The sequence below is a fragment of the Sarcophilus harrisii genome, chromosome 1 (genome assembly GCF_902635505.1).
Source record: "Sarcophilus harrisii chromosome 1, mSarHar1.11, whole genome shotgun sequence".
Taxonomy (NCBI): Eukaryota; Metazoa; Chordata; class Mammalia; order Dasyuromorphia; family Dasyuridae; genus Sarcophilus; species Sarcophilus harrisii.
Genome location: NC_045426.1, coordinates 707,397,946 through 707,421,166, shown reverse-complemented (window position 1 = coordinate 707,421,166; position 23,221 = coordinate 707,397,946). Strand labels below are relative to the sequence as shown.

Below are 23,221 nucleotides of genomic sequence, written 5' to 3'. Positions count from 1 at the left end.
CTCGCCCCGCCCCCGCCCGCTCTGCAGTCTCTGAGATCCTGCTTTGGACGCGGGTCTTTAGCCGTATTCAGATGTGCGCCCCTGCCCGCCCCTCCCCCCCAGCTCCCCCGGGGCTCCCACTCCCTTCTCAGCCGCGCGCCCGGGGCCCGGCCCAGGGCTGTCAGTCACCGCCGCAGAAGGGCGGGAAAATCCCGCCGGGATTACGTGGGACCGGAGACCAGGGGCCCCCGGGGAACGGCGGGAGGGATTAGGAGGTTTCGGGGGGGGCCGGAAGCCCTTCTTCCTCGGGGAGCCGCGGGCTGCGGGAGGGGGCCTTGGAGGGGCTCCCCAGCCCCCAAAATGGAATTCGGAGACAGTCCCTAGGGCCACGTGACCTCGCTTCCCCCCTCTCTCCGCCCCTCGCCCGGGGTTCGCGCAGAACCAGCTGGGGACCACAAGTCCCTAGACCCTCTCAGGCCACGTGGGGCCAGCTCCGCGGCACAGCCGGACGTAGCCGTTCCGGAGGCGGGACTTCCGCCCTCCCTTGGAAGGCCACCCTCGCTGCCCTCAGTAGACATGGTAAGAACACCCGCCCACCAGTCCGTCCAATTGCAGGAGCTTCGCTGCGCAGGCGCACCCGCTCATTACTGGAACCACCGAGGCCGAAGCCTCGGTCCTTTGGCGGGTGAGCTCAGCATTTGGAGTTCTCTGGCGCCCCCCAGAGGAAGGCGGTCGGTACAACATGGCAGAAAAAAGACTGGGGAGCCTGAATCACATAGATTTATTTATTGGTTAATTTTCCTAACAGAATCTTTGTAAACCGAGACGCCCTCCCCCCGGGCCCCGACTCTGGGGAGCCAGCTCTGAAAGCGCCCGGTTAACCCGTCCCTGAGCAAGAGCCCCCTGCGGCATCCCCGGCCAGGTGGGTGTCCGCCCCCACCGAGAGCTCCAGGGACGGGGAGCTCCCTCCCAGGCGCCCCTGCCGGGCCCGCCCAGCTCGTTTCCCGTAAATCAGTGGAAGAAGTCTGCCCACCCACTGCCCACCGGCTCTGCCCCGGGCCCAAGCCCCCGCGGCCTGAAGGGGAGCCCGGCCCCGCCCCCTCCCCGCCCCCACTCTGGGCAGCGCTCCGGCCCCGCCTCCCAGGGGGCATGGGGGGGGGCGGTCCTGCCCCCGGGCCTTCCTGGGCCATCGGGGCCGGTCGTGGGCGAGTTTACCCTGGCGCAGCTGACTAGGCCAGAAGCCCCCGAGGGCCGGGCCGAGGTCTCCGGCCCGGAACAGGGGCTGGCAGTGCTGGGGGGGCGCGGGGGGGCAAGGGGCTCTGGGGATTAATGATCAGTTTTCATTAGAGATTAAGCCAAGCCGGCCCAGGAGCCCCCGCACCTCCTCCAGGAGGGAAGAGCCGGGCCCGGAGGAGCTAAAGCGGGGACGCAGCGGCCCGGACATCGGCCACCTCTGGCCTCCCTCTAGGAGCGAATGTGCTTCTCGGGGTCCAGGCCCGGAGTCCTGGTGACTAATGGCGCCCCCCCCCCATGGGCCCGGTAGTTTTGTCCAGCCTGGAGCTGGCTCGGGACAGAAACCGAGGTTGGCACAAATCGAGGGAGGGAGGGAGCCCCCAGTGCCTCCCCAGGGGACCCCGAGTTAGGCCGGAGGGGGGAGAGGGAGGGGGCTTGTCCTGAGCCACCCGGCCTCTCTGCGCCCCCCAGTTACCCCCCCCCACCCCCTTGTCAGGCTGGGCTGAGGGCAGCCCCGCGGGAGGCAGGGGTGGAGCCCTAACGCGGGGCTGCGGGGGGCGGCGGGGCCGAGGCGGGACGGCCGCGGCCCTCAGTGCTGGGAAGGCGCCAGCCCCTTCTCTCCCAGCTGCTGCAGCCGCTCCTCGGAGGCCTTGTCCGGGAGCAGCACCTCCACCGTGAAGCTGACCTTCTTAGCGTGGATGAAGCTGTAGGTGTTGTCAAACCGCAGGACGTCTGCAAGGGGGAGAGGGGAGAGAGGCTCGGTCGGGTGGGAGGCCCTGGGAGACCGGGGCCGCTTCCTGCCAGTACCAGCAGACCAGCAGAAGGTGCCGAATACGTGATTACTGCTCGGTTTCGGCTCCGAGGGTCCGGGCTGGGCGGTAGCAGGACCGAGAACTGGGCCGAAACACGGCAATCCAGACAGTTTTTAAAGCTTTCCCCAAATCTCTAGCTTTTCACTATGACCTTGTCTTGGTACAAGCCTGGCAGGCCGTTGTCTCCATTACACAGATGAAGAAATGGAGGCAAATAACTGAATCTGAGGGCTTGGACTCTCCGAGATGAAGGTGCCTTCAAGGCCCTCGATGGACACTAATAATCGGGAGAATTAGCGTTTAATTGGTACCTTTGGGACAGGTGAGAGCTCCCTTAAACAACTGGGCTTCGCAAACAGGCTTTAAAAATAACGGATTTTAATCACCGAATCGTCCTATAATCGGTTTCCTTGTAATCTCGGGCCAAAGGCCCTGTCGCCAGCAAGCGGAACAACCCCGGCCTGGAACATTCCCTAATACGGGAGAAGCCTCCAGAGATCAGGATGTGCCCTTTCCCTCATCCCCAGCAGCAGTTCCCCAGCCTCCAGCCCTTCAGTCCCAGGGGCCTCCACCCGGAGCCTCCAACACTGAATCAAAGGAGCCCCTGGGCCTGGGCTTAGCACTAGGAGGGACCCTGAAGGTGGAATCTGATAGATGAGGAAAGTGAGTCTAGGAGGTGGGAAGGAAAGGAGGGAAGAAGGGAGAAAGAGGAAAAAGGAAGGGAGAGAAAGAAGGAAGGGAGGGAGGGAAAGAGGGAGGGAGGAAGGGAAAGAGAAGGAAGGGAAGAAAGAAAGATGGGAGATGGGGAGGAAAGAAGGAACAAAGAAAAGCAAGGGAGGAGGGAGGAGAAAAAGAAGGGAGGGAAGAAGGAAGGAAGGAAGGAAGGAAGGAAAAGAAGGGCGGGAAAGAGGAGGAAGGAAAGAAAGGAAGTATGGGAGGGAGGGAAGAAGGAAGAGAAGAAAAGGCAGGAAACAAGCTTTTTAAGCACTTACTATGTTTTAGATACTGTGCTAAGTGAGAACTTTTATCTATTATCTCTTGCAATCCTCACCACAAACCCTTGGAGGCCATTAGCACTCCTTTTCCTGATGAGGAAACTGAGGCAGACAGAGGGGACTTGGCTCACTCCGCTAGTTCCTGCGGTTCCTGCTTCCAGGCCCGGGTCTCTGTATATCCCCTCCCCCCAGCCCACTCCAATCCAGCACTGCCCTTAGAAGCTGCAGGAAAGCGCTCAGTCGACTTTGAGCTGCCCAAGTTCCCACAGTGCTTTGGGGGCCCAGCCCTCCCTCTCCTGCGCCGCTTCCTCCTCTGCCGATAATAACCAACAATAATCCATTGCCAGTGAAGCAAACGGGACCAGTCCCCAATTTGGAAATGGGGAAGGGCAGTGGCAACAAGCCCTCGGCCGCTCCCAGAAATAGATCATGTGGCTGGTCCCCTGGAAGCCGCGGGGGTCCGCGAGGCAGGTGAATGAGTGAAGTGAATGAATGAAGTAGATGAATAAGTGAAGTGGATGAATAGTGAATGAATGAAGTGGAGTGAATGAATGAGGGAATCTGAATTAATGAAGTCAAGAGGGAGAATAATGAAGGGGAGAAGACAAGTAAGTAAAGGTAAATGAAGAGAAGGGGGAGAGTGAGGGAAGGGGGGGGGGTCTTCCTCCGCTTGCACCATCACAGACTGGGCTCCCGGGTCTCAGCGTCCTGCCTGCCCCGGGAGGGGCCCCTAGCCTGGCAGGGGGCGGAGCAGAGGAGAAGGCCCGCCCCTGCAGCTGATGCTGTGCTCCAGCCAGCCCTCCCTGCCAGCACCTGCCCCAGGTAAACCTGAGCCCAAGGGGGAGGGCGGCTGCCCCATCCTGCACCTGGGCCGTGGGGCTCTGGGGCCCAGCTGCCTTTGCTCGTGGCCAGCCTTGGGGTTGAAATTAGAGGGATGTCTGGGCACCAGAAATTAGCTCAGCATCTGCATGCAGTCGGTGCCTAACTAATGCTCACTGACTGATTCCTGGGGGCTGGTCTTTCCACAATAACGGCGGTCCTTCTAGTGGGGACTGTGATGGACGCCTGTGCAGAACAGACTATAACAGGCAGAACATGTCAGAGGAGAAGGAGGAGGAGGAGGAGGAGGGGGGCTGAGGAAACCCTGAGCAAACGCAGACCTGGGCCCGCCCCCATCGGGGTTGCCATGGAGATGAAGCTCTGGGCTCCCCTGGGTAGCCATCTCCATCTCCCCTGCTCCCCCTCCCCCCTCCCCATGGGCCTGGTTCCTAATCTGTCAGCAGGGGAGGGAAGCCGAGGGACCTGCAGCTTCAAGGTCTCCTAATTGGGCTCCCAGGGATCCTGGGGCTCACATGATCACCCACCTCCCAGCTGCCCAGCGCTGCAGGTTCTGAGTGATGTGACTCCGGCAGAACAGAAGCCCCGAAGGGGCGGCCCTGAGTTCTAGCCAGCTCCAGAGGCTGTAACCCCAGTCATCGCTACTTCCACAAGGGGGAGGGTGAGAAGGTCTCCTGAACTTTATGATTTACCGTTTATAAAATGAGAAACTGATAGTCTATAGGCCTCATCTACCCATAGTCCTGACACTCTCCCCCTTCTAAACCCCCTCCCAGCTCTGACATCCCCTGTTCCAAGGTTCCTCCTAACTTAAAATTCTATCATTCTGTGCTAAATCCAGGCATCCCCTGGGAGGAGGTGTCTTACTTAAGTCAAGCCAGAGGAACACTTACAGATGCCAGGCTCTCCGCAGGTGAGTGTCCCGTCTTCAGGGACCAGGTGCGCATTGTACCTCTGGCTGGGGAGGACTTCGTTCATCTCGCCTGCTTTCTGACGCTCACCAGTCTTTGTCTTCAGGAACACCCCGAAGCCCACGTCTGCCCCATCTGACATGAACTGCCACCTGCAAGCGGGCACAGACCCCAGTCACACGAGCCCCTTCCCTACCCAGGACTTTTCTGGGGCCAACAGCCCTGGTCTGGGCCCTAAGCTAATCAGGGGACTTTTCATCATAATAAATATCAACTCCTGCACTTGGGTTCAAAATGTCAATTGCTCTGACCCAAGACTGGCTATTCAAGAGTTTGATGAACAGAGTTTTATAACAAGGTCATCCAAAAAATTAACACAGAGGCCCATCTGCTAGGGTCTCCTCCCCTCTGTTGCCCCCCCCCAGTTATTATTAATTTATTTTGTATGTGGCTAGTCTTGTAGCCAACAAGCTCCAAGTTCGAGTCCTGCCTTTGACATATGCCACAGTGTGACCCTGGTCAGATCTTGTCCTCTTGATGCTCTGACCAACTCACCAAGACTATTAAACAGCAGAGGAGGCACTGGCCCACCCCTGCATCAATACCATTTCAGGTCTAGCCCCGCCCCTTAATTTGCCTATATTTTGTATCTAATTATATATGTGTGCATGTCTCCTCCTCCCCAATAAAATGTGAGATCCTTGGGGACAGGGACTGTTGGACTTTAAAAATGTGTCTATAGGGCCTAACCTATTTCCTAGTGTACACAGTAGGTGCCTAACAAATGTTGTGCCTAACAAACAGAAGGTCTGATGGAAGGTCAGACCCTATGTGGATTTTTTTCCAGTTCCCCTCCCCCCAGGGTTTTCAGACCTGGGTTCCAGAGGCCACTGTCTAGGAAGGAGATTAATGAAGAGCACCTAGAGTGGGAAGGGGCTTTGAAATCGTGCCACAAGAAGAGGGACTAAGGGAATTGGAAATGCCCGTCAGAGAAAAAAAGACAGATCTGGGAATGATTGCTCAAGCAGTAAGCATTTATTAAACACCTATTATGTCCCACGCATTGTGCCAAGTGCTGGTGTCTCTCTTCAAGTGTTTGAAGGGCTGTTGTGGAGAAAAGGACCTTGGCACAGCCCCCAGCATACAGTAAGTACTTAATAAATGCTTGTTGCCTGCCTGCCTGCCTAGACTTGATCTGCAGAACCAGATCCAATGGACAGAAGCTGCAAAAAGACAGCCTTGGGATTAATAGAAGGAAGCTCTACCCCAGAGGACAGCCCTGGGAGATAGTGAGCTCCCCATCACTGGAGGTCTCCAAGCAGAGGGCTGTCAGGGCTAAACTAAAGGGCTGAGGAGATGGCTTCTGGGAAGAAGTCAGCCCCATCCTTCCCTGCTGAGCTCCTGCTAAAGCTGAAGGGCTGCAGAGGGAAGGGGGGGGGGCGCCCGGAGGGCCTGGGCCCTCCCTTACCTGAGGACACACCCCGGGAAGAGGATCTCGTACTCCACCTGATGGGAGGAGCCCCTGCTGATCTGGACCGTGTGCTCATACTGCTGCTTTACCTGGTCCCGGATGTAATACTTCTTGGGGATTTCGCCCCCGTAGTTGATCTGCAGGGAGCCCAGGGGGTGAGTGGGGGGGGTGGGAGGGGAAGGAGAACTCCTGCCCAGTTCTACCCCTCCCCCTCCCCTCTGGACCCTGGGGGGCCCATACCTTGGACTTGCACTTGGGGTCTCCGTCAGGATCCGTCATGGTGCCTCCATAATCCATAGGCAGTTGGTCTGGGCTGATGTGCTTCAGTAAAACCTCCTTCCAATTAGCTGGTGGAGAGAGGAAGCAACAGGAGGCTCAATGGGGAAGAGGCACCATTATTTCCAATGGGTCCCTATTTAGCTCGTTTGTCCACAGGTGTCTCCCCCGTTCACCTGCGGAACCGTCTTTTACCTGTCTGGCATGTGCTTGGCCTGTAATAGGCATTTAATAAATATTTATTAACACCTAACACCAAAAAATGACTCACTAAATCTCAAACTGAGGCAGTAATGGTTCCCAGTGCTGGAAAGGTTGGCTGGCCCTATCCTCGTCCCATTAAAAGCCTGTTTTTACCCGCCAAACGGCCTTACTGCCTCCCAGTTTCTTAGCCTATGAGAAACCACAGAATCTTAGAGGCCTCAGAGACGGAAGGAGCCTCAAAGGTCTTTTGGTCCAACGGCCTGCTTAGCTTCCGGGATCCTCTTTAGGCTTATTCCTGATAGGTGGCTTTTGATTGAGAACCCTTTAAGGCTCCACGATGCTAAGTGGTGCGATAGAGAGAGGGCTGGTGGGGGAGACCCCAATTCGCTTAGTTACTACATGATGCTGGACAATCCATTTTACTTCTCCCTGCCTCAGTTTCCCCTGTTCATAAAATGGAGCTCCCAATAGCACCTACCTCACCTAAGTATTGAGGATCAAATGAGATAACCTATAGAAAGTGCCTTGTAGGCTTTAAAGTGTCAAAGAATTGTTCGCTATTATTATTCGCCCACCTTTGGAAAGCCCTTTCTGGGTTATGCCCATTCTTCACCCCCAGCTTCATCTTAACCAGAAGCGGCCCAGACTCTGTCAGAAACACCCAAGCTCGGGAGAGCTTCTTCTGATTGAAAAGGGCGTGAGTCTGGCCTGGCAATGGACAGAAGGTGCATCTGTGCCCTAAGGCCCTACCTGATCACCAGCAAAAGATAAGATCCTGGCACAGGGAACCAGTCATTACAGGCTAGAAAATCCACACAATCCAGGAAAGCGTGGAGGCCTGAGCTGGCCACTGGCCACTGACTAGCTTGGTGAACTTCCTGGATCTTCAAGATCCTTTCCCTTTCCCTAGAACTGGAAGGGCTCCCAGGGGCAGCCGATACAAACCTTCATCTTCCAGAGCGAGAGGTCTGGGGAGATAATGGCTTGCTAAGGTCACACAGCCCCCAAGCATAAGAGAGAAGATTAGAACCCAGATCCTCAGACCCCAAAGCCAGTGTTCTTTTGCCTTTGCCGTGCAGCCTCAACCCCCTCATCTCATGGAAGGGGAAATGGAAGCCAAGATTTGGCAAGTAATAAGAGTCCAATTACTCTAACCCAGCTCTCTTTCCAGGGTTTTCTATGTTTCAATTTTCTTTTCTATGTATATGTTCTCAGCACCCATTCCCAGTAGAGCTCCCTGAGAGCGGGAACTGGCTCCATTTTGTCTTTGCCACACCCGGTGCCAGGTAGAGGGTGAAGTACCATGGAGGCATTTAATAAATGCTGCTCAGGTTAAATGGCCGAATTACCACTGGGAGTGGGAAGAGAGGTAAGGGTTTGGGGCAGAGGCTCAAGCCCCTGCTTACATCACCTAGGCAGCAGGACCAATTCAAGACAGAAACATTTCCCACCATGATTCTTTCCTGAATGGGCCAGAATCATTAGACAGTCAAGGAAATTCAGGAAAAAACCAAAGATTTCCAAGCTGATTTTCTGAAGCCAACTCGGCTTGGTTTCCGCTCTGGGCCCTTCAAGCTCAATGCTTGCTGTCACTCACTTACGAATGACTCTTCCTGACTCGGTGGACCATAATGTTCGTGGGGTTTTCTCGGCAAAGATACCGGAATGGTCTGTCATTTCCCTCTCCAATAAATTAAGGCAATCAGGCTGAGTGACTTGCCCAGGTTCACTCAAGTAGAATCTGAGATCGGATCAAACTCGGGGCTTTCTGATGTCGAGCCAGGGTTCTACCCACTGAGCCATCTAGGTGACTCTCTTAAGACCAGGAGAGGTCAAGGGTTGAGGCAGGGGGACGCTACTCACAGCCCAGAACCATGATTTTCTTCCGCGTGTCTTCACTCAGGAAGGGTTTGATAAGGTTGTAGGCCACAGGGAATAGCTTGGGGGCTAGACCAGAGAGACACAAGAAAAAATCAGGAAGCAGGTCAGAGAGGGGCCCTAGGCCACCTGTACAGCTGCCTGCCTCTTCCCTATTCCCGCCCCCTGAAGCCAGGTAGAAAGCCTCCCCAGGCAGGCCCCAATCTCCTGTTCTCCTCCCACAATCCTGCAAACCAGACAAGTCCTCCGGCTCATCTCTCCTGTCCTACCCCTCCCCACCAGCAGGGGGCAATCTCCTCTCCCATTCTTGAAGGCCGGGGTCAATGTCCTCAGGAAATCTTCTAGATTTCTCTCAGCAGGGGCTCTTCTCTTCCCTCATCATCTCCCCCAGCCCTCTGTTGTCCCCCCCACAGTGGCAGGGAACAGTTCCCAGTCCCCTCCCGACCTGCAAGTCCTGGGATGTAACATCCACCAAACAGTTAAAGCAAGACTATATTTAATACCTCTCAAGGTTAGAAAACAAAAATGCAACAAAGATTCCCTTTTTCTCCCTGAACCTCAGTTTCTTCATCTGAATAAAACTGAGGAAGTTGCCCTAGGTAACCTCAAGGTCCCTTCTAAGGGGCCCAAGAAATAAGGCCCAGCCCCTGCCTCCCACAATATTAACAGCCACCAACCCCACGAGATTCTCCTGCATGCTCCCTCCCTTCCAACCATTCCCTGTACACACCATTCCATGTTCCACCTCCACACCTTTGCACAAGCTGTTCCCTCCTCCCTCCCCAGCTCCTCATTTCCCAGGTCCCTTCAAGGATTAACGACCTTCTCTATCCCCTAGGCCTTCCCCCTTCCCCTTATCCAAGATCACATTGTTTTCTGACCCCCCCCCCCCAACATGGGAGCTCCTGGAGATTGTTTCATGATTTCTTCAAATCTGCAGAACCTTGCTCAGTGTCTGGTACACAGCAGGTGCTTAATAAATGCCAGTTTCATTAATGACCAATTGGTCCTCTTTATTGAGAGGGCTTATAGAATGTATGCTTCTAGAGGACAGGAGTTGTTTCATTTTTGTCTTCCTACCCTTCCCTCCATAGGACCTAGCACAGTATCTGGCACACAGCAGGTGCTTAATAAATGCTAATTTCATTAACAAAATGCCTGAGTCATTCCCCTTTTATTGAGATTGCTCATAAAACATAAATTTCTAGAGGGCAGACACTGTTTTGCTTTTGTTTTTCTACCCTTCTCACAGCAGCATACGGCACGCAGTAGGTGCTTAATAAATGCTTGTTGCTTGGTTGATTTATTCCAGAATGTTGTGAGGGTTTACAGAACATAAGCTCCTTAGGGTCAGAGCCAATTTTCTTTTTGTCTGAATCTCCAACACCAAATATGGGGCTTAAGGCACTTTGAAGGTTTACAGATTACCTTGTAGCCATTATATAATTGAGTATCACACCCAATAGATCAGCTGAACCCAGTACCTTGGGTTCAAAGTATAAAGTGCAAAGATTATCTCCATTTTGCAAAGTAAAAGATTGAGGTTCGGACAGGAAAAGGGATTTCTTTAGTTTCATAGCCAATATATGTCAGAAATGGGATTTGAACTCAGGTCTTTTCAAACATGAGATGATTTACGATCTGATCATCTCCGTCTATGTCCAGCACAGTGAGGTGTATACTGCAGGTGCTTAATAAATGCTATTGAATGACCAAACAAAGTCCTCAGCAGGGAGGGCATGAGGATGAGGAGTCCCTCAGTGAGCACCCCAACAGCCGTGCTCACCACCCCCCGGTAGCCAAGTTTTAACCCGACAGCCAATGCTCACCACCCCCCGGTAGCCAGGTTTTAACTCCGGTGAGGACCCCGACAGCCAATGCTCACCACCCCCTGGTAGCCAAGTTTTAACTTTAGGCCCATCCACCGGGCCTCCTCTTCACTGACCTCTGCACATCTCCTTCCCACTTGCCTCACCATTCAAGGCCCCCAACTTACCTTTCACAACAAAGAGGCGTCCAAGGGTCTCTGGGTAATTCTCCTCAAACATGCAGAGGAACTGGGGGAGGTGGGTTGAAGGTAGAATGAAGAGACCTGTTACATTCGTAGCCTCTTTCTTTCCCTGGGAAGGGCTGCACCACGTCTCTGCTCCAGCCCATCTAGAGTCCTCCTGCCCCTTTTCCGACAGGGCTGACGGGGGAGACTTGACCACTACTGCACCGACTCCCCAGCCCTGGCCTCCGCCTGGGCAGCCGGGGCAGAGGCTGGACACCGTCTACAAAGGGAGCTGCTGGCCGTCCCCTCCCCCCGCCTCGACTATGGCCGTGAGAAACAAGTCAGAGGCCCGATCTGGCGCCCAGAAGCCTTCCTCTTATATGTGAAGAAATATGAGACCCAGACCCTAGATCTGCAGCTGGGAGGGAGCTCAGGGGTCCCATCTGGGCCCAGCCTTGTCCCTTATGCTCTATCAAATGGTTATACAGCCCCCACTTGAATCCCCCAGGGATGGGGAACTCACTACGTAGAGGTGGCCCAGTGGCCTGGAGTCAGGAAGACCCGAGTTTAAATCCAGAATCGGGGATTTACTAGTTATGTGACCCCTGGGCAAGTCACTCCAATTGTGTTTGCCTCAGTTTCCTCCCCTGAAAAAACAGGGATCATACTAGCACCTGCCTCCCAGGGTTGTTGTGAGGAACAAATGGGATATTTGTAAAGCGCTTGGCACTGTGCCTGGTATATAGTTGGTGCTTAATGAATGCTTATTCCTTTCCCCTTTACAGTTTGTCAGGCCTGAAGCTAGAAGCCCTGGGTCTCTTACCTCTCCATAGAGTTCCACGGCAGGTTTCCAGAGATGCTTAAGGCCCAGCCCCTCACAGTCGTACACCATGGTTATGGTTTCGATTTTCTTTCCCATCTGTGGGAGACGGAACGGAACTGCCTCTTAGAATGCTTAATGCAGCATCCTCCTTCTCTCCTTTACCTGCTTCTCAGGGTCCTGCCATGTCAGAGCTGGGAGGGAGCTTAGAACAGGGGATGTCAGGGCTGGGAGGGGCCTTAGAACAGGGGATGTCAGGGCTGGGAGGGAGCTTAGAACAGGAAGTGTCAGAACTGGAAGTGAAGTAGGTTGTGGTCCCTTTAAGAAAGTGATTTGTGATTCCTTTCAGATTGATTTGTGATCCAGATTACTCCCACCCCTCCCCTCCCGGCTGATGCACTAAGCCTGCACCTTTGATTCACAAGGGAGATGCGGCCTGTCCCAGCCCCCATGGGATCTGAGCCAACCCCTCCAGATTTACCTTCCCTCTATAGGGGAGGGCCCCGTCTTTCTCACCTGTTAGATTGTAAGCCCCTTGAGGGCAGGGCCTGGGTTTTTGCCTTTCTTTGTATCCAGAGCACTAGCACAGTGCCCCACACACCATAGGCGCTTAATAAATGCCTGTGGACCCACTGGCTCTTTCTGGTGCAGCTCAGTCCCAGGGCCACAGGGGGCGGAGGGTCACAGGGGGCGGAGGGTCACAGGGGGCGGCAGCCCCCGGCCTGCTCCCCTCCACCCCCACTCACCTTTTCCGACTGCTGGGCACACACCAGCCGGAGCATCTCACAGTCTCTCATCTTGGTCCTGAGCAGGTCCTGCTTGGAGGCCGACAGCAGCAGGCCCCGGACGTCCAGGGGCCCGATGACGTCGTACCAGACGGGACAGCCGTTGAGGTCAAAGCCACACAGCCCCCCAGACAGGTACTGCTGGACCACCTGGGCGGAGACAGGGCAGCGGGCCGGCCCTCAGGGTCCCCAGCAAGGCCCAGCTGGGGAGGGGGCCCGGGGGGGGGAGGGAATTGGGGCCTCCCAGCTCCCTGGTTTGTTTCCTACAGAGGAGTCTAGTATCCCGGTCCCTTTGGGAACTGGGGGGGTACGGAGCTGGGGGGTAGTCAGGGTGGGGGCTGGAGTTCATCCTCCTCACCTCCGGGGGGTGCCAACTCATAATATTTTCAAGATCCTTTTGTTTTCGGAACTCCACATGCTGTGAAAACACAAGTGTATATGAAGACAAGAGACAGAGACAGAGACAAAGAGACACAGAGGTAGAGAGGCAGACAGAGAGAGAAAGACAGAGAGACAGAGAGAGAGACAGACAGGGAGAGAGGGAGGGAGGGAGGGGGCAGCACGTTCTGAAAGCATTCTTTTCCACAAGGACGTCTACAGCCTCCGACGCAGTACGTTAAGCCCACTCAGGCGGAGCCAGGGAGCCACAAGAGCTGGATTCAAATTCTCGTCGCACCAGATCCGACTGTGACTTTAGCTCGGTCCTTGCCCGGCCTGAGCTCCAGGCCCCCTCGGGCTCCCTCCCTCCCTGGGACACTTTCCTTACGAGGAGAGAGCTTTCACTCTAAAAATGGGGGCATTTCCCGGGGATCCCCTCAGGGCCACCAGAAGGCTCCTTCTCCACTCCCTCCCTCTCCCTCGGGAGCAACATTTCTAGGGACCCTGAAAAGAAGTCAGTGTCCCGAGGCCTTGTTATCCGTGATAATAAAAATGGTCTAAATGGGCCTTCGGGCCACGAGGGACGATCAACAGAGAGCCTCCGAGGCCTCTGCTAGCCATACAATGTCTCTAATGGGCTGGGCCAGGACAGCTGGACTAAGGCCCCCCAAAGGCTCAGGAGGATCCCTGAGAAATGGTCAGGAGGAGTCCCTGGGAGGAGTCCTTGGACGGGCTGCAATCTGCAATAGGGAAGGGAAAATGCAGGAACCATAATGGCTGCAGTCCCTTCACGGCTGCCCTTCACAAACACGGAGCCTCATGATGGCTGCACTTTCCCAGTCAGGGGGCTCAGGTCCCGGCAATCTCCAGTCTTTGCGCTTACTCAGAAAACCCTGAGTTCAAATTCCACCCACCCTGTAGCACTTAACACTATGTAAGTGGAGGTAAGTGACCTGACCCCTTAAGTCTCGGTTTGTGAGGAGGGGACGCCCCCGACCTCACGCGGTGCTGGGAGGAAAGCGTCTACGTGCTCGAAAAATGGAAGTTGGTTTATTTTTATCAGAGCCACCAGGCGAGAAAGACTCACGTAGGGGCCAAGCTGGGCTGCGTGAATGGGGTGAGGGGGGCTTGTGGCGAGTCGGGCAAATTTGGGGAGGCCACAACAACCCTGGAAGAGTATCTGCTAAGGATTAAGGCCCTCAAGGTCTGGGGATCCCCTCCCCCATAGTCACCCAACCTCCAATTCAACTCAGTGAGCACACAGTAGATGCTTAATTCATGCTGGTCATGGATGCCTTTAACTGAGTGATTTCACCAGAGCTATTTTGGGGGGATGGAGTGAAGGGGAAGATGGGGGCTGGCTGAGATGCTGAAAGGGACCCTCACCTTTCTCAACATGGCCTCTGACTTCTGCAGGTCGAAGCTTCGAGCTACAACAGAAAAAGAGAGGGAGTCATGGCCAGGTCATCGGACTGAGGCCATTCTTCTGCCTGCTCGCTCCTCCGGCCATCCTGGGCCTGGGAAAGAAGGCCCTCCCTGGCCTTGGCTTGAGGGGCCTCTAAGGTCCTTTCTTAGAATGGGTCCTGGGGTTGGACCAAGAGGGCAAAGAGGGCAAGTTTGGGGAACAGATCTGTTTCCTCTGCCGTGAAATCGGGGGGTGACTGTCCAGGATCACATGGCACATGATTATGAAAGGCAGGAGCAGAAGCCAGATTTGGTCCCCGAGGCTCTCTGGGATGCTCTGTAGCCTCAACCTGTGACTCCCTTACAGTCTCAGCCGGGGCAAGGCCAGCAAGCGAGCCCAGGTCCACCCCCGGGGTCAGAGGGGGTCACAGCTCTCTCCCCAGCGGGTGAACCCTGAGCTCCTCTATCTCCGGCAGCCTCCGCCCTTCACTAGCTTATCTTCCTCCTTGCAGGACTTCAGCCCCGGACCCTGGTGCTCAAAGGTGAGCAGAGCAGCGAGAGGGAGGAGAGGGCGGCCTTGTACCGGTCTCCCAGAGTCCCCCAGAAGGCAGGGGAGTCACTATTTGGCCACGTCGCTGGCCTCCATCCGGCTCTCTCTGAACATGAGTTCAAACAATAGCCCTGTTATTTCTGTGCTCTGAAGTGGCCCCTCCGGCCCCCCAAGGCCCCGGGCTGACACCCTCTGAGGCTTCCCAGAGTCTGTGTGACCTTGGACCAGGAAGTCCAACGGCCTCAGGGTCCCTCCTGGCCCCACCGACCTGATTCATGGGGTCCCCGAGCCTTGGTTCCTTATCTTTAAAACAGACATCAGCTCCCAGGTGTGGGGCAGGAGGAAAGGCCCTGGGCAAGCTTCCAGAAACCTCGGAACAGGGGGCCCTCCTATGAAAAGGCCCCGAGGGCCCAGGGAGGCCCCTGATAATTACACATCTACTTCTAAAACCTCCTGGACTTTGCCAAGTCCCTTCAGGATAAGAAGCTCAAGCAAAATTAACCCAACTTGACAGGGCAGGAAACTGAGGCCCAGAGAAAGATCCCTGAGGAACTCAGGGCCTAGACTCAGGAAGACACTGCTTAGCTGGGTGATCCTGGGCAAGTCACTGCACCCCATTGGCCTCGGTTTCCTCATCTGTCAAATGGGTTGGAGAAGGAAATGGCAAATCCCTCCATATCTCTGCCGAGAAAATCCCAAACGGGGTCCCAGAGAGTCGGACCCAGCTGAGAAACGATTTCTCAACGATCGGGATGTAGGGGAAGGCTTGGAACCCCCACCCTCGGCTCCCGGAGACAGCCGGATTTTTCCTCTGTACAGCAGTCTCTCTTAGGGGCAGAATCTCCCGAGCCAAAACTCACAGGGCTGGTGGGAGCACAAGGAGAGTGGTGGCCACTGCGCCACCCCCATAGCCAGAGGAAGCCCGGGAGCACCCAGAGGGCCTGGATTCAAGTCCTCCCTTCAGATGCCCTCAGGGGCCCTTGGCTTCTCTGGGACCTGGGGCAGGAGTGCAAGGGGGGCTGCCATGACAATAGCTCCTCATTGGGCTAACCCTCCCTTACTTCATTTGATCCCCCCAACTTTGGGAGTCAGGGTTATGATTACACCCATTTTATAGATAAAGAAACTGATGTTGGGTGGCTTGACCAGAATCTCCTGAGGTTCAAATCCAGCTTTCTTCCTCCTGCTGAGGGATCTAGGCTGGAGCGGGCCCTCGGTGAGCCTGGCAATGCTGCTGCTCCCGGCCGGGGAAGGACCGCCGAGACAGCCCTTATCTCCTCAGGGAGCTAAGGTGAGCTGCCTTATCTCGGGAAGAGCTTATCGCAGGGTCCAACTCCAGGGTCTTCTGCCTGGCCTTTGTCCTCGACACCACCCAGGAGCCCCAACCTCCTTCCCGCCGGGCCTGACATTTAAGCAGCCCCAGGGGACTGGTCCCAGCCACGCCATTAAGGCAATGTCCCAGCCCCGGGCCCGGACACAAGGGGGGGTCACCGGCCAGGGAGTCCCTGGGCATCGGAGGAAGCCCGTGGCTCGAGATCATCCGGCCTGGGCCCTGGCCCGCAAGTGCCACAAGCGAGTGGCAGCTGCCGCCTCCTCCCCCAGGAACCCTGGGCTTCCTCCTCCTGCCCCGGTCTGAGGCCCCTCCCACTGAGCTGCCCCTGCCAGTCTCCATGACCAGACACACTCGGCTCCAAGCTCCAGCCCCGGAGCCCACTCGCCCTTCCCGGAGCCGCCTCCATAAAACCGAGGGCCGGGCGCCCGGGACATGAAAATAGGTTTTATGTGAGAGCACATGAGGGCTCCGTGGGACTGCGTGCCTGCCAAAGGGAGAGCGAATGTGGATCCCAGGGTCTCCCAAAGCAAATGCCATTAAAGCATTAAATGGGAAAACATAAAACGTGTAATTAAGGAGGGAAAATAAAGTGGTAGAAATGAGAAGCGCCTCAAAGCCCCCAGAAAGGGTGGCCGCTCTCAGCAGAAGGGAGGAGGAAGGAAGGACGATGTCTTTTTTTCAAAGTACAAGGATTATCCCGGCTCCAGGAAGCCGAGAGGGAGGGCAGGCTAGAGAACAACGCTGGGGAGGGAGGGCCGGGGCCCGCCACGTGATCAAGAGCCCCCTCTGGGCCTCAGTTTCCCCATCTGTAAAATGCCGGGGGCAAGTGCCTCCACGATTTCTCAAGTTTCCTCCAGTTCTGCCGAGCCAAGCACATGTGGTCCTGAAAGAGCAGAAGCAGGGCTGGCCCTGCACCCTTCCCCTGAGATAAGATCAGAAAGTAACTGCTCATCGCAGGCTGCCTGAAACCACAGGAAGGACACTCGGCCGGTCCCACCATGACCCCCGAAAGGGGCCCGGCCTCCTCCCCCCTGCCCTCCTCCTGGCGCCGAGGCTCCTCTCTGGGCAAGGGCTGCGTGGGAGCCAGGGGGCTGGAACCCGCCCCACCCCCATCCTCTCCCTCCATCCCCTGGCCAAGCTCAGGCCAGAGGGTGATGGGAACATGGCCCCCCTCCTCCCCTCCCACTTTGCCGAGCCAAGCCGGCTCTGGGGCCAGCGGCCAACGGCCTTCCTCCAAGATGGAAGCGCCCGAATCCAAGGGAGGGAGAGAGGGAAGACCCAGCCAGAAGCATGAGAGCAGGCTCCCCAGGGGCCTGGGTGCTGGCCGCAGCCAGCCACAACCCCCGGCCTCGGGCAGGGCCCTGCCCCCTCGGACCCGGGTCAGGCTGTCTAGGGCTCAGGAGGGGTCGGGCTGGGCTCTGGGGCACGGTCTCAGTCCCCTTAGATCTGGGTCAGGCTGGGCTCTTCGGGCCTGGAAGCACTTCCGTTCCTCCCCCACCATTCACAACTATGTCACCAGAAGCATTCCTCCCCCAGAGACCAGGCTCCTGGTTCTCAGCCCCCATTCTGGCCTTGACTGATGGGAACCCTGAGTCTCCTGCAGTCTCCTCCTGGAATCCCTCTGGCAGGGGGAGAACATGGCCCAGCTTTAGTGAGCAAGCAGGGGAATGGCATGGCCTCCCCTTCTTGCCTGAAAGCCTGGAGACCTGGATTCAAATCCTGCTTCTCTCACTACCCATGTGAACTTGGACAAATCACTTCCCTTCTGTGTCTCTATTTCCTGGGCGGTAAAATAAGAGATTGGTCTAGATTGTGCCCAAGGGTCCTCCAGAACCTTCTGGGTTCTAAAGTCTTCGCCAGCCAAGGTGGTCCAGATTCTGGGTTCCAAGGACCCTTCTTGTAGAGGGCCAGAACTCTGGAGAAGTATACTTGAGACAAGGATACTTACAAGGTGTTAACTCAGTGGGATTGATGGTTCTCTAGCTCACATATATCTAGTTTGATATCATGATATAATCATCGTAGTTTGATATCATGATAATCGCTCTAGATTGATATGATATAATCACTCTAGATTGACATAATGATATAATCACTGTAGTTTGATATCATGATATAATCACTCTAGATTGAGATGATATAATTGCTCTAGTTTGATATCATGATATAATCACTCTAGATTGATATCATGATATAATCACTGTAGTTTGATATCATGGTATAATCACTCCAGATTGATATCATGATATAATTGCTCTAGATTGATATGACATAATCACTGTAGTTTGATATCATGATATAATTGCTCTAGATTGATATGATATAATCACTCTAGATTGACATAATGATGTAATCACTGTAGTTTGATATTATGATATAATCACTCTAGATTGACATAATGATGTAATCACTGTAGTTTGATATGATATAATCACTCTAGATTGACATCATGATATAATCCCTCTAGATTGATATGATATAATTGCTCTAGTTTGATATCATGATATAATCACTCTAGATTGATATAATTATATAATCACTCTAGTTTGACATCATGATATGATCACTGTAGTTTAATATCATGATATAATTGCTCTAGATTGAGATGATATAATCGTTCTAGATTGGCTTATACTCAGTATACTTGATGATGTAATTGTAGTAGGGGATTTAAGGGCTGAGAGAACTGGGGCCAGAGTCATTCTCAGACGGAGACTGGCAGACTGGCAGACTGCTGGAGGAGACTGGCTCAGACTACGACAGACACAGACTGGGAAGGAGACAATAAAGGTTCCATCTTTGACCAGCTTCGTGGCCCTCCTGCCCTTATCACTCCTCCACTAAGACGAAGGAGTCGGGTTGGCCCCGAGGTCCTCCCGAGAGCCAGCCCAGACACGACACCTTCTGCCCCGGGCACATGAGAGGCCCGCTAGTTTGGCCATTCCGGGTCCTAGGAGTCCTCCTGGCCCTGCCACCCAAAGGACACGGAAGCGTTAGCGCTCGGCACAGCAGAAGCGGCACGGGTTTGCGGCATTTCAGGGGCACGCTGACTCCCGGCTCAGCCGGCCCCCCTTCCTACTCCCAACTCACCTCGGAGCCATCGCAGAAGGAAGTAGTCGTCTGGCGTGGGTACCAGGGGCAGCACATCCTGGAGGTTCTCCCGGAACTACGGAGAGAGGCAGGAAGAAGGTAAAACATTCTCCAGCCAGCATTGCCCTCCCCCCCCACCATGGCCCCATGGGACCCTTCTTTGGGCTCCTGTAAGAGACCCTTAGTGGCCACACACTTAGTGATCCCAGGCCAACTTCCTACTGCAAATATCCAGTCTCTGCTTGCATACTTGCGGTGGCAGGGAGCTCATTACTCCATGACACTGCCCATTCCATCACTAGTCATTATAATGAACCAGAAATCCACCTCCCCCAAACTTCTCATATTGCTCCTAGTCCTGCGCCACACAAGGTCAGCTTTCCTTCCTTACGACACTGAGGACTTAATGTTTATTGATTGACTGATTGATCTCTTCCGATATTTGAACCCTGCCCTATGCCTTTCCTTCTCCATGCTAAACACCCTTTGCCAGGAGAGTCCCTTGTGGGGGAGGGAGAGCTGGATACCTTGGGTTTCAACCCCATGTCTAACCGGAGCCAATCACTGGGCTTCGGCTATAAAATGGGGAGGCTCCTCCCTCCTTCACAGTATTCTGGGAAGGTTCCATGGCGACTCAGAGGCAGCTACTTGACAGAGATGCTGGGGTGGAGATGGGAGCACCTCCTGCCATACACGCTCAGAGAACTTAAGTGACTTCACACAGGCCGGAAGTGAGACTTGAACCCAGGGCTTCTGGCCTTTGAGTCCATCCACAATAGCACAGTCCCTTCCTCAAGGGATGACAACAGCACCTGCTTCAAGGAGCCGGCGGTCCAAAGAGGAGCCAACCACCCAGGCTGCATTGGGCCCCAGGCCCCAGCAAAAGCTGAGTCAGGGCCCCAGGATTTAAAAACTCCTTTTACTAAAAACATTCTGATACTCTGAGGCAGAAGTAGTACCTCCGGTCCAAATAAAGGAGCTCTGGGAAATTTAAAAAGGAAAAAAGGCAACAGATTCAAAGCCCAAAGCCAGAGATGGACTTTTTCCTGGCTCTGGCCAAGGTCGCCTTTCCGGACCACGTCCCCCATCAGCAGGAGCCCGGCAGGAATAGTGGGAGCTAGGGGCCCCGGCCCTGTTCCACCAGCATCCAGGCACACAGAAGCGAGTCACTTGCTCCCCCAGTATTGTCATCTGTAAAATGGGTATCATCACAAGCCCTGCCTCCCAGGGCTGCTGGGAGGAACAGATGAGATAATGATGTAAAGAATGCATAGAATGTAAAGAACAAGAACGTACCGGAGCTCAATGTGGATGCTGATTATTATTTTTAGCATCATTCATTCATTAGTCTGGGCTTGCCCTAGTTTGTCAAAAAAATTTTGGACTAGACCTTTGATTTCACTAGCAAAGGGAACTTGGAAGGAAGGGGAGGAGGAAATAAGCATTTATTAAGCACCAACTATGTACCAGACTCTGTGCTTAGCACTTTATAACTCTAATCTCATTATTATCTCCATTTTGCAAATGAGGAAACTGAGGCAGCCAGAGATCAAGGACTTTCCCAGGGTCACAAAGCTAATAAAAATCTGAGACTGGAGAAGGAGCACTTTAGAAATGGTATCTGCCCTGAAACTTAAGAGTCCCAGAGATCTGGGGCCGGAGCCACTTGCTCGGGGTCACCCAAGTATACCTGTCTCGGCTATGGCATCCCTCTTCTCGGTTTGCCAATATGCCATCCCAAAATGGTTTCAAAGAAGTCCACACACACACACACACACACACATACACACACACACCTCCTCCCGCTGGGTGCTCTTGGGGCACTTGTGTTAGTCTCAGTTTTTTATTCTGAAAAATGGGGACCAGAAAGAGCTAATCTTGCAGATCCCCTCCTTGGGGATGGCCCAGAATTAAGGGGGGGGGGCAGAGAACCCGGTCCAGTCACGTGTCCTGGGAAGAGGCTTGGGTCCTCGGCTGGAAATGGGAAGGCCAGGCTCCTGCTTACAGTCTATGAGCATTACTACTGAGCTCTCAGTCCCAGAGGCCTCTTTGCTTTTTCACACTTCCTGCTACAAGAGCTATCAAGGTGCCAGGCACGCAATAGGTGCTTAATAAATGCTCGTGGACTTGCTTCTCTTGAAGGCCCTCCTGGACTTGCCCTCATTTTGGTGCCATTTGGGACTCGGACAGTGGCCAGGCTTCCTGGCCTGACCTCTGCCCCCGGGGCACATCCCACCGGTCATTCACCTTTCAGGGCAGCTCACAAAAAACCAATGAGCAGCAGCCACCTCCACTCTGGCCTGGGCCTCTCCCCGCTGCCCGAGGCCATTCTGCCCCTCACCGGCCCAGGCCTGGCAGGAGAGGGGGAGGGCAGAGCCAACTTCCTCAGAGCTTGGCCAGCTCCTAATCTCAGGCTAATCCCATTCCCCAGGTGACCCTAATAGGTCAGTGCCCCAAACCCCTCCCCCCCTCCCCCGGGCCCCACCTCCCACCTCCCGGGGAGCCCCCGGCCCAGAGCCCCAGGCCCCGGGGGCCCGGGAGGGGAGCCCCCAAAGAAAGCCCACCGAGGGCCGGGGAGCAGGAAACCCCGGGAGGGCCTGGGGGCCGGGGCCTCCCAAAAGAAAGGCACCCTGGAGGGCGGGTTGGGGGGGGGGCCCAGGAAGGCCAGGCCGGAGCGTGGCCAGGAGGGCTCGGGGGCCTCCCCACCCCAAAGGAGGGGGGCCCCAGCCCCGGGAGGAACCCAAAAGGGAGGGGCCTGGGGGGGGCCCCCAGGAACCAGCCCCTGGCCTTAGGAATGCCTTTCCGTTGGGGTTCTTCGGGTGTGGGGAGGAGGCCCTTCCCCCCCCCTGGGTTTGACCCTGGGTTCCCTTCTTAAGCCCCCTTGGAAGGGAGGGAAGCCCCCGGGAGGGGGGGCCCCGAGGCGGGTGGCCCCGGCCCTTTTGGGCCTGGACCCCCCAGGCCCCGGGGCCCTCCCCCCCCAGGAAGGGGGGCCCCCTTCTGCCCGGCCCTGAACCCTCCCCCCGGGGCCCGCCTTTTCTCCTGGGCAGAGGGACAGGCCAGAGAGGAGGAGGGGGAGGAGGCCGGCAAGGAGAGAGGTTGGCCGGGGGAAGAGCGAACTTCCCAGCCTGCCCTCTCCATCCCTTCTCCGGGTGCCCTCCGTACCTCCCCTCCCCCCACCCCACCCTCGGCAGTCTTCCCGGCCCCGTTCCGAGTGTCCTCCACCCCCGCCCCAGTCCGTCCTCCCCCGCCAGCCCAGCTCAGGTGCCCCCCGCACCCCGGTGCCCCCCCAGCACCCCGGTGGCCCCCGCATCCCAGCCTCCCCCGCACCCCGGTGCCGCCCCCGCATCCCAGCCCGCCCTCCCTCCGCATCCCGCTCTGCCCTCCCCGGCCCGGCCCGGCCCCGCCGCCAGCGACCGTGACGTGCGCGGAGAAGGGACGCGCCCGGGCTGCGGCGGCCGCGGGGCTGCCGGGCGCGAGCGGGGCGCGCAGGTGGGCGGCGCACCATCCCCACTCGCCGGGACCCCCGGGCCGCCGGGCGGGCGCCGAGCCGGCTCACCTTGGCCAGAGCCTCCTCCTGCCGCGGGCTCAGGTCCCCGACCCGGCCGCTCATGGTGCCTCGGAGCCCGCGCCTGCCAGCGATCAGAGAGGGGTGTCCGCACCCGCTCTCCCGCCGCCCCCGGCGGCCCGCTCCCAGCCTTTTTGCCCGGGCCGCGGGGGCCCGGTGCCAAGCGCCGCCCCTTAAAGGGGCCGGACGGCCGCGAGGGGGGGAGGGGGACGGGCCCAGCTCCCCAAACCCGAGGACGTCACGCTGGAAGGAACGTCGGGGATCAGCTGGCCCGGCCCTCTCATCTTGCAGGAGGAAACCCGAGACGCCGGAGCCGCTGCGGCCGGGGGAGTCCCGAGCCGGGAGTCGGCGGGCCCTCGGGCCCCCAAACCCCTTCGCTGAAGGGATCACGACCCCCCATCTCCTCCTCTGCCGGTGTCAGGCTGGGGGTCTCGGGGGCCTACAGGGTCCCTGGCGGGCTCGGTGGGAGGGAGGGGGGGCCGGCGGGAAAGATGCTGAGCCTGAAACCGGCAAAGCCGGAGCGCCGATCTGGCCCAAGACCCTGACTAGCTGTGTGACCCTGGCCGAGTCACTTACGTTTCCCCTCAGCTTCCTCCTCAGTAAGGGGGGAATAAATCATTGTAAAGCGGCCGGTTGTGCTTTTTCCGACTGCATGAGCCCACTGGGGCTTTTCTCGGCAAAGATCTTTGCCAACTCCTCCAGCTCAT

At 56.3% G+C, this 23,221-nt stretch overlaps 1 protein-coding gene across 1 annotated transcript; it reads right to left on the bottom strand.

Annotated features, from left to right (window-relative positions):
• Positions 1–750: 750 nt before the first annotated feature.
• SEC14L2 (SEC14 like lipid binding 2) lies at positions 751–22,683 on the bottom strand. Its single transcript, XM_031948905.1, has 12 exons — positions 22,506–22,683; positions 18,950–19,025; positions 13,959–14,002; positions 12,553–12,612; positions 12,156–12,344; positions 11,413–11,508; positions 10,593–10,653; positions 8,582–8,665; positions 6,479–6,585; positions 6,236–6,375; positions 4,750–4,919; positions 751–1,944 (listed from the first exon to the last, which is right to left on the bottom strand). Exons 1-12 carry the CDS (start codon positions 22,557–22,559, stop codon positions 1,802–1,804), a joined length of 1,224 nt encoding a protein of 407 aa, XP_031804765.1. The 5' UTR covers positions 22,560–22,683; the 3' UTR covers positions 751–1,801.
• Between the last annotated feature and the right edge of the window lie 538 nt (positions 22,684–23,221).

Bases quoted from the DNA above. Each gene is read 5' to 3' on its own strand.
- SEC14L2 (XM_031948905.1), bottom strand. From the start codon at position 22,559: ATGAGCGGCCGGGTCGGGGACCTGAGCCCGCGGCAGGAGGAGGCTCTG. The intron at 19,026-22,505 runs GTGAGCCGGCTC...CTCTCTCCGTAG, and splicing joins AGGAGGAGGCTCTGGCCAAG to TTCCGGGAGAACCTCCAGGA. The intron at 6,376-6,478 runs GTATGGGCCCCC...GGCTCCCTGCAG, and splicing joins ACCCCAAGTGCAAGTCCAAG to ATCAACTACGGGGGCGAAAT.